The following is a 12627-nucleotide window of genomic DNA, read 5'->3' on the forward strand; positions in this document are numbered from 1 at the left end:
TAAGCCAGGGACCCCCACGCACCCCCAAGGAAGGATGGAGAGGTTGCAAAAATCCTAAAGGGAAAAGCCCTCTCGGCTGTAGGCCAATGAGCGGCGGGAAGGAGGAGTGAGGCTGGGGAACTTCTCCCAGAGCCAGTCAGAGGGGACGGCTGCTGGGAAGCCAATCAACGCGCCCGAGCCTGCAGCCCCTCTGCAGTAGTTATGCCAGAGCTCTCTGTGTAGAGCGGCGGCGAGCCAGCAGCTGGGCTGCGGGGCCAGGAGCCACCGCACGCGCTCCGCGTCCTCCTCTCGCGCCGCTCCTGCCCGGTCCCCGCACCGCGGTGCCCCAGCACTCCTCGCAGCCCTGCACACCGAGCCTGCAGCCTCGCTGCGCGGCCGCCGCCGCCCCCCGGCCGCGCAGTTCGCCTCGCCCCGCCCCACCCGGTCCCTCCTCGCCCCGCCCCAACCCGGTCAACCCCGCCCCGCCCCGAGCCGCCGAGCCGTTCCCGCCCTCGCCCAGCGCCCAGGTAGCTGCGAGGAAACTTTTGCAGCGGCTGGGTAGCGGCACGTCTCCCGCTCCTTAGGGCCACTGCCAGGCTTGCTGAGTCCTGGGACCGCTCTCGCCCCCGCTGCCACTCTCCCGCTCTCTCCTCGCTCCCGGCGAAGCAGGATGGCAGGGCCCGTGCGCACCGCGTGCTTGGTGGTGGCGATGCTGCTCAGCTTGGACTGCCCGGGACAGGCACAGCCCCCGCCGCCGCCGCCGGACGCCACCTGTCACCAGGTCCGCTCCTTCTTCCAGAGACTGCAGCCCGGACTCAAGTGGGTGCCTGAAACCCCAGTGCCAGGTGAGGAGTCGTCCCTCGCGCGTTCCCCGCGCCCGGCGGTGAGCCAAGGGGCGCATGGTGGAGGTAACCCGAGCGCGCTAGCCCCGCGGGGCCGCGATCATGAGCCTAGCGGCCGGGCACCTGGGAGTGGTCGCCGTGCCCAGGCCCGGCCAGGTCTCCCGAGAAAGGGAAGAAGGGTATATGTGGGCCGTGTCCGCATCTCCCAAGCTCGCTGGGCTGTCAGCGAAGGTGCGACTGGGAGGAACCGCGAGCATGGCCTTTCTAGCGAGCGCCCATTTTTGGGGGGAGGGCGGGAAGGCTGGAGCTGGTTCTCCCCGCCTCGGCGAACTGGCGCCCCACATCCGAGCTGGTGCCTTGCCTCTGGAATTTGCCACCCTCGCTCGCACGTACGTGCCAGAATTTCAGCCTCAGCTGGACCGCGGCTCCGGCCATTCTCTCCCCAACCTGCCCTCACGCCCTCCTTTCCGCAGCCTGGGTTCCCGAGGCTCGCGGGCCCAAGTGCAGGCAAAGTTGAGGACAGATCTCCGAATCCGCAGTGGCAGGTAAAGACACACGGAGGGAAACTTTTGAGTAGGTAGGAGGGTGCCCCAAATGAGGAGGACTGAGCCTTTTCCTTCAAAACAGCGTCTCTTCTCTAGGCTGGCGAAATCGTTTCCAAAACCGGGCCGCTGGCCCGGGGAGCAGGAGTCCAAAGATGATTTAACTCCTCCCCTTCTCAAACTCATCTGCCTTCTTGACAGGCTGGACCCTGAAGGGGAGATGATTTTAGGTGGAGGAAAGTTTCTGAACGCTTGCCTTTTGTTCTGCACAATCAGGTCGTGTTGTAAGGGCATATTTTAACCTTCCCTGAGCGCTGCCGCTGTCAACAGATGAATATTAATGGCCTTGTGTGATTGACTGTCCCACGGTTGGAGTCCTAAAAGCCTGCCTTAGAATCCAATTAGGACAAGTTGCTACACTGGCAATGCAGGCAAGAAGAGTCGGCTTCAAACAGGTTTATTTATCAGAGGTGTGCTCTAAGAAACGGCTGGTTGTATTCACAAACCGTAAGACGTTTGTGGCCTCCGGTGTCTCTTCGCCACCCAGGCATCCAGCGAGGCGCGCGTCCCGCGTTTCCGAGGGATCGGGGAGCAGCCCTCGCCAGAACTTGGCTCGTGGCTCTCAACAAGTCAGGGAGGCGGGCCTGATGGTTGGGCCAAGTTGTGAATGCGATGCGTGCCCTGTGGGCGCTGCCGGCGAGCGTTCACTAGCGGGAGGTTACCTAGGCAGCCAGCGCGCCCTCAGCCTTTTCTTTAGGTGGATGAAAAGAGCCGAGCGAGCCTGCTGTTTAGTTGCAAAGGTAATTGGTCACCCTTTTTGGTGACTGAAATGCATTTGCGCATATGTTAAATATTGCTTTGCAGGATTTAGCTCTAAGGAAGGGTAGAACTACCTCTCACTCTGTTAAGTGTTAATAAAGTACCACGTGAGCGTGCGCAGGAGCCGTAAGGGGCAACCTATGAATCAGCTCCACAGAGCTGCAACAGCAGGCGAATCCCTCTCCCCTCGAAGTGCCCTGGTAATTAGCTTGGTAAGGCCAGAGAACATGCTTTTGTTGGTAATGTAAAAATTGGTCCTCACAGGATGAGCCCCCCACAAGATGAATGGGTCCAGGGTTGGATCGGGGGCCACACTGGGCGGGTTTGAAGCCAAGGGGTAAAGATTGTGCTTAAAAGAGGAAAAAGACCAGAGGGAATGCACAGATACTCATTTAGCAACCACCCTCTACACAGGCTCAAGCAGGAGCTCACCCTTCCTTGCCCTCCCCCAGCTCTCTGGCTGCCTGCCTCTTTGCAGCATCTGTATAAAAGTATTGGGAGGGCCCACACACTGTGTGTATGAGATTTGGCCTGGGCTCCCTCCTTCCAAGCTCCCTTACTCCTGGCCTAAGGATGGCCATGTTACATACAGAGAGCAGGGACTCGTAACGGAGATTTTTCATTTTCCTCAAGTATTTCCCAAACTCTGTAGGAAAAAATCCCTTTCCAAGGGTCTTTACCGTATAAACCCAACGTTCCCTACTTCACTTCTGTTTAACAAACATATGCCCTGTTGAGCACCTTCTACGTGGCAAGCACTGTTCTGACTCATCCTGGAGCAAAGCCAAATTTCAAATATGGCGATACCCACACAGCTACCATATAGCCTGCATTTTCTGGGACGGTGCAGATTTCCAATACTCTGTCCTGGCATGGAACCATGTGTCCTGAATTTTAGTTGGGCACATATGGTCACTGTAGATATGGAAAGCATGGTAAAAATCCTAATGTCCGTGTGTGGAAAGAGCTCATCAGTATTTCGGAGAAGAGACAATAATGGCCGACTAAATACAATGGCAAGCGCATAATTTCAAAGTGAATAAATGTGTGATTTGCTGCTGTCGTTCAGTGGTTGGAAATTGAAAGAGAGCTGCAAATTATTTGATAGTTATGAGCCATCAGGATGACCGCTTGACTTTTCTTTCCCATCTATATTTTAAGCCATGTTCAGTTCTCCCGCTCCACTATATTAACTGCATTAAAGCTTTCTTTGTCCCAGATAAAACGAGATTTGGTCACAGTAAGGAGAAATCCTCAAGAATGTCTTGTCTCACTTAGGGGGAGCATGGGATTGACTGTTAACTTAGGCCATTAGCAGAATTGGGTTAGAGTGGATAAGGTACATTTCTTATGCTAATATGGATGAGACTAAATGGCATTTGAAATCAGCAGGCCTAAAAAATAAATCACTGGTGCTGAAGGACTACACTAGACTTCCACAAAGCTGATCTAAAGCCTTACAATCTCATGTTCCCATTTCTTTTAGTGTTCAAAGGCACAGGATAGCAATTCTAAATAGTATGTCCCCCAAATCCATAGATCTTTTCGTACCCCACTCTTTTTTTTCCTAAGGATTTGTAACTTGGAAAGCACCACAGATGGAAACCAGGCACACAGAGTTAGCATTTGGCAGAAAAATCCATATAACTGACTTTCAGTGCAGCTCTTTTGCCCTTATTTAATTTAGAAAAATTCAGAAAAAAGCCAATGAGCTCATAAGTCTAGATGTTTATTTTGTTTTGCTTAACCTACCCACAGGCGCAATCAAGAATGGATACAATTTTAGGCAAGGAAAGTGAGCTAGTAATCAGACAATGATGTTTCCAGTTGTCTCAAGGGAATGTTACAGAAGTCTGAAAAAAATTCCTCTAAACAAAAATCAAGTGTAATTCACTTTATGAATGCCATACACCACTTTTGTAGGGGTGGTGGTGGTGAAGGGGACAGATGGGAATGAGAAAATCAAACAAACCGTGGTAGTGTTGCAACTCCCCAAAGACTGAGGAATCTTGCCTTAGAGGGCCTTGGAAAGTGCAAGAACCAATCCAGAAGGCCAAATGCCCGAATGGGTAAAAGGCAGCCTTGAAGAGCCAAAACTGACTTGGACTTTCTCAAATAGATGAAACAACATAAAAATAAAAATCTATGTTCTCGAAAAGAGAGTTTGGTATTCATTGTTGTTGCTTTAGAGTATGAGAACTAGCAACCTCCTCCGGGTTGCCAGCTGTGGTTCCCCAATTAGTTGGAAGCAGTTAGCGGTCCTAAAGTCGGGAGGGAGAAGAGTGAGGTGTGGGAGGGGTTTCTCTCCTCTGAGATTGCACTGGACAGTTGAGTGAGCAGGTGATTTGTTCAAACTTTGAAAAAGTGGTATCCCCATGTGCTAACTTGGGATAGTTCAGAAAAGTCTCTCAAATGTGGTCTGAATGTATTTATTACGCTAATCCTGGTGATCGGTGATGAGATGTTCTCAGAGGGAAGCATCGATCTGATTGAGGAGAGGGCTGATGGTCAGTGGAGCGCCTTGGCCTGAAAGGAGTCTCAGACTGCCTGCTGCTTGGCAGGCTCTGTGTCAGGTTTTGGGGGTGCCGAGAGGAGTAAGATATAGTCCCTTTTGTCAAGGCGCTCACAGTCTAGTGGGGGAGCATACAAGTAAACAGGCTTCTCAGGAAACTTGTGGGATTAAATAGGGTGAAAAGGGCTAGAAAATACCTCCAGGAAATTGGCTGAAATGGTCACAATAGGCAGCCTGGGCAAGGGAAAAGAACTGACGAGATGAAGTGGGAGATAGGGAGAGGTCGCTTAATAGGGCCGCCATCTTAAAAAGTTTTCTTAATTCTTGGAGCAAATTCTGTGTGTAAGCATTAGGAAATACAAGCATAAGAGGATTTTGATGGATGCTAGATGACACAGATGGTGTCAGTTTTGCAATGTGTTTTTTTTTTCTTATGGGCTGGTAGGTTGTATCCAATATTTTGATGCAATATTTTTGAGCATTCTGCTGCTCCCATCTTTGGAGTTGCAATGTTTGCTGTTCACTGTAGCCTAGAAAAAGGCTGCTTATTACCAACCTGGGAGAAAAGAGGTCTGGATTTGTCTGATGTGAGACAAGACAGAAAATATGTTCTCCTTAAATGGCAGCTATCAATAGGACCACGCCAACTGTAGTGTTTGATGCATATACAAAAGCATGGTTCTTAAGAGGTATCTTATTACTCATTTCTAAGAAAATTGAAGATAATCACTTATAACTTGTGCACACGATACATCATTTGGAAAGAATTTCACTGGGGATCATATTGCTCAACTGAAAAGTTCTGGCATGCTGAATTTGTACATTTTTGTGAATGCTTCCTTTTACTCTGATCTCTCGCTTTTTTTCTGCATATGGTTATTTGTATGTTTTAGATTATAAGCTCCTTAAAGGGAAAGCACTGTATTTGATGCAGTGTTGAGCACAATGCTAAGAGTACCGTAGAGCATTTAGTAAATAATTGATAATAGAATTTCTAGATCGTTATGTATTCTTCTGTGAAACTCTCAAATAACTTTCTTAAGCTATGTGTCATCTTACTTATTTTAAAAGTCTAAGTCCACATTTTTATGAGACATTATTGGGGTATATGGACAAACTTTTCAAGCTGCATATATTTTGACTGGGAACTGGTTCAGCCTTACCTCAGTTAGCTGGCGACTCTTACCATCAGGCAGGGTTTATTAATGTTGAGTACCCAGAGAACAAATTGAAATTAGCAACATTGTTATGACTGGCTTAGTATCATTAAAGATCAACAATTATAGCACATAAATTGTAAGACATCTCTTAAATCAAACTCTCTTTGATTTAATGTCGCTAGACCTTTCTCACTAATGTTGACATTACCATATTTGGGGGTTGAGCTGTGACACATGCATGGACCTGTTGATGTACCTCACAGGTTTCTGTAACTTGGGGTCAGAATTGGTGCACAGGCTCAATTCCAGAGACCATACCAGGAGCCAGCATCTCTTCAGCCCTAGCTGAGCTTCTAAGGAGGTTTGATGTTTTTGGTAATCTAGGGTCTAATGGAAAGTGTGGGCAGAAAAATCCCCCACTTATCTGCCCATATTTAGCAAATTGTCAGGCTTGAAACAGGATCCCCAGAACTCCATTAAGAAATGAGCATCAGAAAATAGTGTCCAAGTCATGGGCCCCAGACTGGCTTTAGAGACAGCATAAAGTAATGGGAATTTATCTTCTGAAACGTAATGACAGGAAGACTGCGATTCACAAAGCAACGCGAAGGTGAGCATATCAGCAGAGAAAATGTGCATTTTGAAATGCTGTGTGTGAGGGGAAAACGCTCACTGGGACCTTATAGTCTCACTTGAATACCTTGTCGAATATACAAAGTAAAGTATTAGTTCTCTTCTTCGAATTAGGCCAATTAAATATTAATTATCCAAGTGCTAATTATTAGAAATACTTGTTTGCCATTTTTAAACAAAAGTGAATCCGCATTGATTAACAAGGAAGGCACTTTCACTTTTGCCTCTCTATGTGTGTAGCTACATAAAGCCTTATTTGAGAGTTTGTATTTTTTCTCATGAGGAAAAAGGAGTCAATGTTAGGACCAAAATGCTTTGCTAGTGTTCTGAACAGTTAATTATGCCTAGTAGCTGAAATTGTATTTATATGCTAGATTAGTAAATCTACTAAGCTCTTTGAAGTATACTTAATAGGCTATATTGATAAATAATTGATAGGAAGAGAGATAAAATACAAGTGAAAGTGGCAGTAAAAAGGGACAGAGAAGTTAAAGCCATTATAAATGAAATTTCCACCCACTGTATTCCAACCATTCACCTGAAAGTTGAAAGATGTACATTTCTCAGAAGTGATGATTTTGAGAGTATTCTGTATTTTTCAAAATTTCCACAATGAAGCATGCATTTATTTCTTATAAATTCAGCAAAATAGAGTAGAATTTTAACTGGGCTTTTGACTCTGCCTTTTGAATATAAGTTTATTACTGGAAAATTAGAAATCCTGATTATGGTATCTTTAAGGTACGTGTTTGTAATTATCTGTATCTCCCTACTAGACTGTGATCTCCTCAAGGTTATAGGGGCTGTATTTTATGTATCTTTGTATCATCAGTGTCTAGCATAGTGCATAGTACAAAATAATGGGTACCCCATAAATATTTGTAGGCTAAATGAATGAAGGGAATTATAAATGTATTGTAACCATAAAATTTCCGTAAAACCAATATTTAAGTAGTTGATTCCTTTTTACCAATATACTAAGGTTTCTAAAAAAGTAACTACTTTTTCAGGTCAAAAATCCATTTGTTGTCTATGGGTAAGTGATAAAGGACATTGACTTAATTCATTTGGCTGTACTGTAACTCCCTGGAAAAAGTAGACTAGCCAAGTCGTACAAGAGGTAAGTAGCTTGTGCTTGTTTACAAGGCTATTTTAAGTAGTTTAAAAATAAATATATTTACGTATACATAAATGCATATATTTATTTTCACTTTACAGATCTGTGGTATTTAGTGTGAAAATAATGCAACTGGTGTCAGTTACAGAAACATACACTAAATGTGTATGAGTTTTTCCTCAGTGTTTGGTGTTTCTTACCTATACCATCAAACTTCATAAATGTACATCTAAAAGGACATAATCCAAAGTGGTTTTCAGCCATGGGAACTTTATTGGAGTAGTCTAAAGGGCCTCATGAGAGTCCTCTTAATTTCTGTATGCATTAGGGCATACTTTCAAAATTGGCTAGCAGTGACCCATCGGGAATTCTTTCTGATACAGGCCCAAGTAGGCAAGAGGGGAAAAGAGAAAGAAATGATGATCATTTAAAAATAATGTTAGAATTCTATTTGCATAGTTTCCTTCTTAATTATGGTTCTCTTCCCTCTCTCCCACACTCTGCATAATACATACTTCCAGTATGTATTATGGCATCCTGGGATTCTCCATTGCTCTTTGTCAAATTTTGGTTTGGATGATTGAAGCTGAGGGAAACATGGTGAAGAGAGGAAGAGTTAGGGTGATAGTTACAGGGAGTAGGTTAAGAGCCCTCATTCTGGTATATATCAGAAAGTTAACTGGCACATAACAGACTGAAAGGATTGGAAAACATTTGAACGTGGAAATTATCATGTGTGCAGAGATAATACAGAGATATGCCCTAATTGCATTCGGTTCCCAGAATTACCTTATTTGTACTTCTTACTTAGTATCCATGTTTTTTGAAGTCCATAGTTTATTCATAGCCTCTGACAGACCCTATGCCCATTGAATATAGGAGCCATGTTTGATTGTCATGGTATCCTCTAGAGTGGCGAGTAGAGTGCCTTGTACAGAGTTATTATTAAAGGTTGGAATGACTGTAAGAATAAATACCTAAAGACATATTCTAGAGGACTTGATCACTGTCAAATGAGGTCCTAGGATGGCATATACTTAGAGAATGACTGATTCTCTGAATGCATCATTTTCTAAACTGATCTGCAGCAGAGACTGAGGAAGGGGGGTGGTGAAGTTGAAGCATATTTCTCTATTCTCTGTGGCCCTGGGAGCCTTGTTGCCCCTCTTTCAAAACTAACGTTTGAGGAGGAAGTGACAAGTAGAGAGAGATTTTAGCTGCAGCTTTATCTAAATGTGGTATTTGCATATGTTTTACATATATATTCATAGATTATACATGTGTATAAATATATATTTCTATTATTTTGATAGCAACAATTAGTAATTATGTGTTATTTAAACTGTTTGAAAGTTGTGAATTGCTACTCTTAGCAGTGGGCAGTCTTTCACAATCATACCTTACATTTGTGTCATGAAAGTTTTGCTTTTATATATCTTATGTACAAACAATGCAACCACTCAGAGTGTCTGCAGGTTCTGAGTGCCACAGATCTGCTTGGTTCCACACACACACACACATATTTGTATACTCGTACATACACACATATAAAATATCCCTACAACTGTACCCCCTTAATAATCTAGAGAATAAGCCTAACCTACACTGGGAAGAACTGGGGGGTACAGCTTTTCAGAGCTTGAGTAAACCATTTTCAGCTGGATTGGCCCCAAATTGTTGCAGAGCTAATTGCCACTGATACCATAGAGCTGCTGCTCATTTATAAAGGTCCATCATTTCCCAAGTACAGAGGTGTGATCTCTGTTGAAGGAGTGATGGTCAACCCATACTGTGAATTTGGTTCATTTTGGAGAACTACTTCTAGCACTGGCTGGATTGCATGTTGAGCTCCATAGAAATGAGACCGTGACCCAAGAGGCACTTCAAGTTAGGTTTCATGGAGTGATTTTATTGGGGAACCACATTTAACTGTTTTGGAAAACAGATGGAAATTGTCAGAAAATGAACCTACTAATAATGAACTTTATATGCTATCTCTGCATAAATATTTAAAAGTTTTCCATTCATTCTTTACTTCAACCAACATTTATTGAGCACTGATTCTATGCCAGGTACTGAGCTGATGAATAAGATAAAACCGTTGCTTAGGGAGGGACCCAGTAAGGAAAACCATGGATGTCAAGGCAGCATGATGAGCTGGGTGCCCTGTGGGGACCTGGGTGCTGCTGAGCTATGGAAGAGGGTGCGTAGTTGCCTTAAGTGGGCTGTCCTGTACGGTATGTGCAAAGGTACAGATTTAAGAGACAAAAGGACATATTTGTTGTATTGGAACAGTTTGGATTGTTTGGAGTACAGATGTGGGGAAAGTAGAGGAAAGATGAAAAAGAAAAGTAGGTAGGAGATGCTGAGGAGTTTTGTTGGACTGTATCCAAGGCTGATGATGAGCCATGAAAACATTTTAAGAAGAGGAAACGCTATTTATTATCGAGGATAACTGGGGAGTGAGTGGTGGCAGGGAGTTTTAATAATGCAGGTGAAAAGCCAGGGCGATAACTAGGAGAATAAAAGATAAAGTTGAGAGAATAGAGGAAGTAGAGTAGACATGACTTGGTGACTGGTTATGAGGACAGAAGGGAGAGTCTAGAACTTCCAGTTATGTGGGGTGGTGAGGCTACAGCAGATAATAGGTGCTCAGTAAATATTTGTTGAATAAATGAGTGAAACACAGGAGGAACATATTTTTGAGGGGTGAAATAATGAGTTTGATTTTGAACAGGTTGAGTTTGAGGGGTCCTTTGATCATTGAGGCAGAAATGTCTGGTAGGTAGTTGAGGTTGTGTGTTGGATAATAGAAGAGAGAGCAGTCAGGGCTGGAGATAACATATTTGGACATTGTCAGCATGTAGATGGTAATTGAAAGCTGGGGATAGATGAGATCACTGGGAAAGAGTGTATATACTCTTCTGGAGTTCAGGAGAAGCATAGTTGGGACTCATCGACATATAGGCTCAAGTTGGAAGTCATGGGTGTGGATGATATTTTCCAGGCTTTTGCATGTGACATGTCTTAAAATGTGTTTTGCCAACATCTGGTGAGTTTTTTTAAAAACTGCCAAAGACTTTAAGAACTCTTGATTAAAAGTATGAGTATATGTTGTCATAGTCCAAGACTTTGCAAATAAGATAATGTACTCCAACACACACACACACACACACACCCCACACATACTTCTGTGTAGAAAAATACATTAGAATCAACGGATCAGATTTCTATTATTTTTGATAGCAATAATTAATAATTATGTGTGTCATTTAAACTGTTTGAAAGTCGTTGTTACTCTTAGCAGTGGGTGGTCTTTCACAACCATACATTACATTTATGTCTGGAAAGCCTTGTTTTTATATATCTTATGTGCAAGCAATGCAGCCACTCATAAAGTGTCTGCAGGTTCTGAGTTCCACAGATCGGCTTGGTTCCAACGTGTAGGCCCCTCTGGCTCTCCCCCTTTGGAGAAAGAATGCTGCAATACTGTGTAGCTTTGGAGCTCTGGTCTCTATTCCATTTCAGACTGGGCCATGCTGGCTAGCCTTTGAAACATGTGGTTCCAAGCAAATACTAGGAATACTTGTGTAATTGGGCTGATCTTTTCTTAAGTGTCTGTGGGGATGTGATTTTTTTTGGTTGGTTGGGGGAGAGGCTTGTATAATTTTCTGTTTCTCTGGCATAATGGTTTCTTTAATTTCCCTGTTCATGAGTTTACCTTCATCAGGGTATCTATTTTCATTCAACATAAGCTTGAAACTCCTTGTTCTTAGGTAGATTTTTTGAGGCTACTTTTAGGTTGATGGAATATTTTGGAAAGGCCACAAGTGAAGAACATGAAAACTACAGTTTACTGAGTGCCTACTATGTGTCAGTTGTTTTATATTTAATCTCTCATGTAATCTACACAGCAAAGCTGAAAGGTAGGTGATGTCATGTCCGTTTTACAGATGAAGAAATTGAGGCCCAGAAACGTTTACTTTCCCAAAGGTTGTGTAAGTGGTGGAGCCAGGATTTATTATACATCCAGATTTGTCTCACTCCATAGCTCATGCTCTTTCCAGTGTACACATTGGATTATGAGGGGAAGGAATATGGTCTGGATATAAAGTCTTTGACTTAAATTCCCACACTCCTCTGACTTTTGGGATATTGTACACGCTGGGTTCCCCTCCTACTTGTAAAGCTGATTCTTTCTTTGCTTGTTTACGCTCTTCCTCCCACCCTTTATTAGATGCAAGTGTTCCAGTCGCGTTTGTCCTTTGCCCTTTCTGTTCTCTCTTTGTTCATTCCCACAACCATTCCCATGACTTCATTATCTTCGCTGCTTGAATGACTCCTCCATCTCTTTCCAACCTGACCTCTTCCTTGCTGTCCAGTTCAGTATTTCCCAGTTTCCTGCTAGATATCTCCATCCAGAAGTCCTGCCAGTGCTTCACTTTCAACACAGTACAAAATTAGTCCATCATTTTCTTTTCCTATCTGCACAAACCGGCCTCTCTCCAACATTCTGTATTTCTGGTGATAGCATCTCTGCTTGAGACCCAACTTGAAACCTTGAAATCAACTTTGACTTTTCTTTTTACACATCTCACATCCAAATTAAATGGCTAAGTCCTGAGAGTCTCCCTCCATCACGCCTCTCACTCTTATCCTGTTGACATGTGTGCCCTCTATTTAAGCATAACAGGCTGGCAACTCATTGCTGAAAGGACCCTGTAGTTGTCTGTCTCCAAGCCTCTGCTTACAGACCACCTGACTGTCTTCCTCTCATCAGTGCCTGCTGCCGTCTTACCCATTTTTCAAGGTGTCAGTGCAATGTCATCTTCTTCATGAATCACTTCATGTTTCCCCACGACTAGATGTGATCCTTTCTCCCTTTGAACCCTGCTATCAATGAACTTCTCCCATGGACTTGGTTCTCCTTTGCTCTTGTAATTATTTATGTACTTTTCTGTTCTTACTAGAGCCTTGCTCATTAAAGTGTGGCCCATCGATGCTGCATCAGCAGCATCTGGGA

The 12627-nt window shown here is 44.0% G+C and overlaps 1 protein-coding gene across 1 annotated transcript in view; it reads left to right on the top strand.

The window, feature by feature from the left end:
* The first annotated feature begins 519 nt into the window (after nucleotides 1-519).
* The window catches only part of GPC3 (glypican 3), a 435634-nt gene continuing 423526 nt past the window's right edge, over nucleotides 520-12627 (top strand). The window contains exon 1 of the mRNA XM_060087058.1: nucleotides 520-824. Coding sequence (XP_059943041.1) covers nucleotides 650-824 — 175 coding nt within the window. The 5' untranslated portion in view covers nucleotides 520-649. The remainder of the gene's footprint in view (nucleotides 825-12627) is intronic.

The sequence above is a fragment of the Mesoplodon densirostris genome, chromosome X, assembly GCF_025265405.1.
Source record: "Mesoplodon densirostris isolate mMesDen1 chromosome X, mMesDen1 primary haplotype, whole genome shotgun sequence".
In the NCBI taxonomy this organism is placed as follows: domain Eukaryota; kingdom Metazoa; phylum Chordata; class Mammalia; order Artiodactyla; family Ziphiidae; genus Mesoplodon; species Mesoplodon densirostris.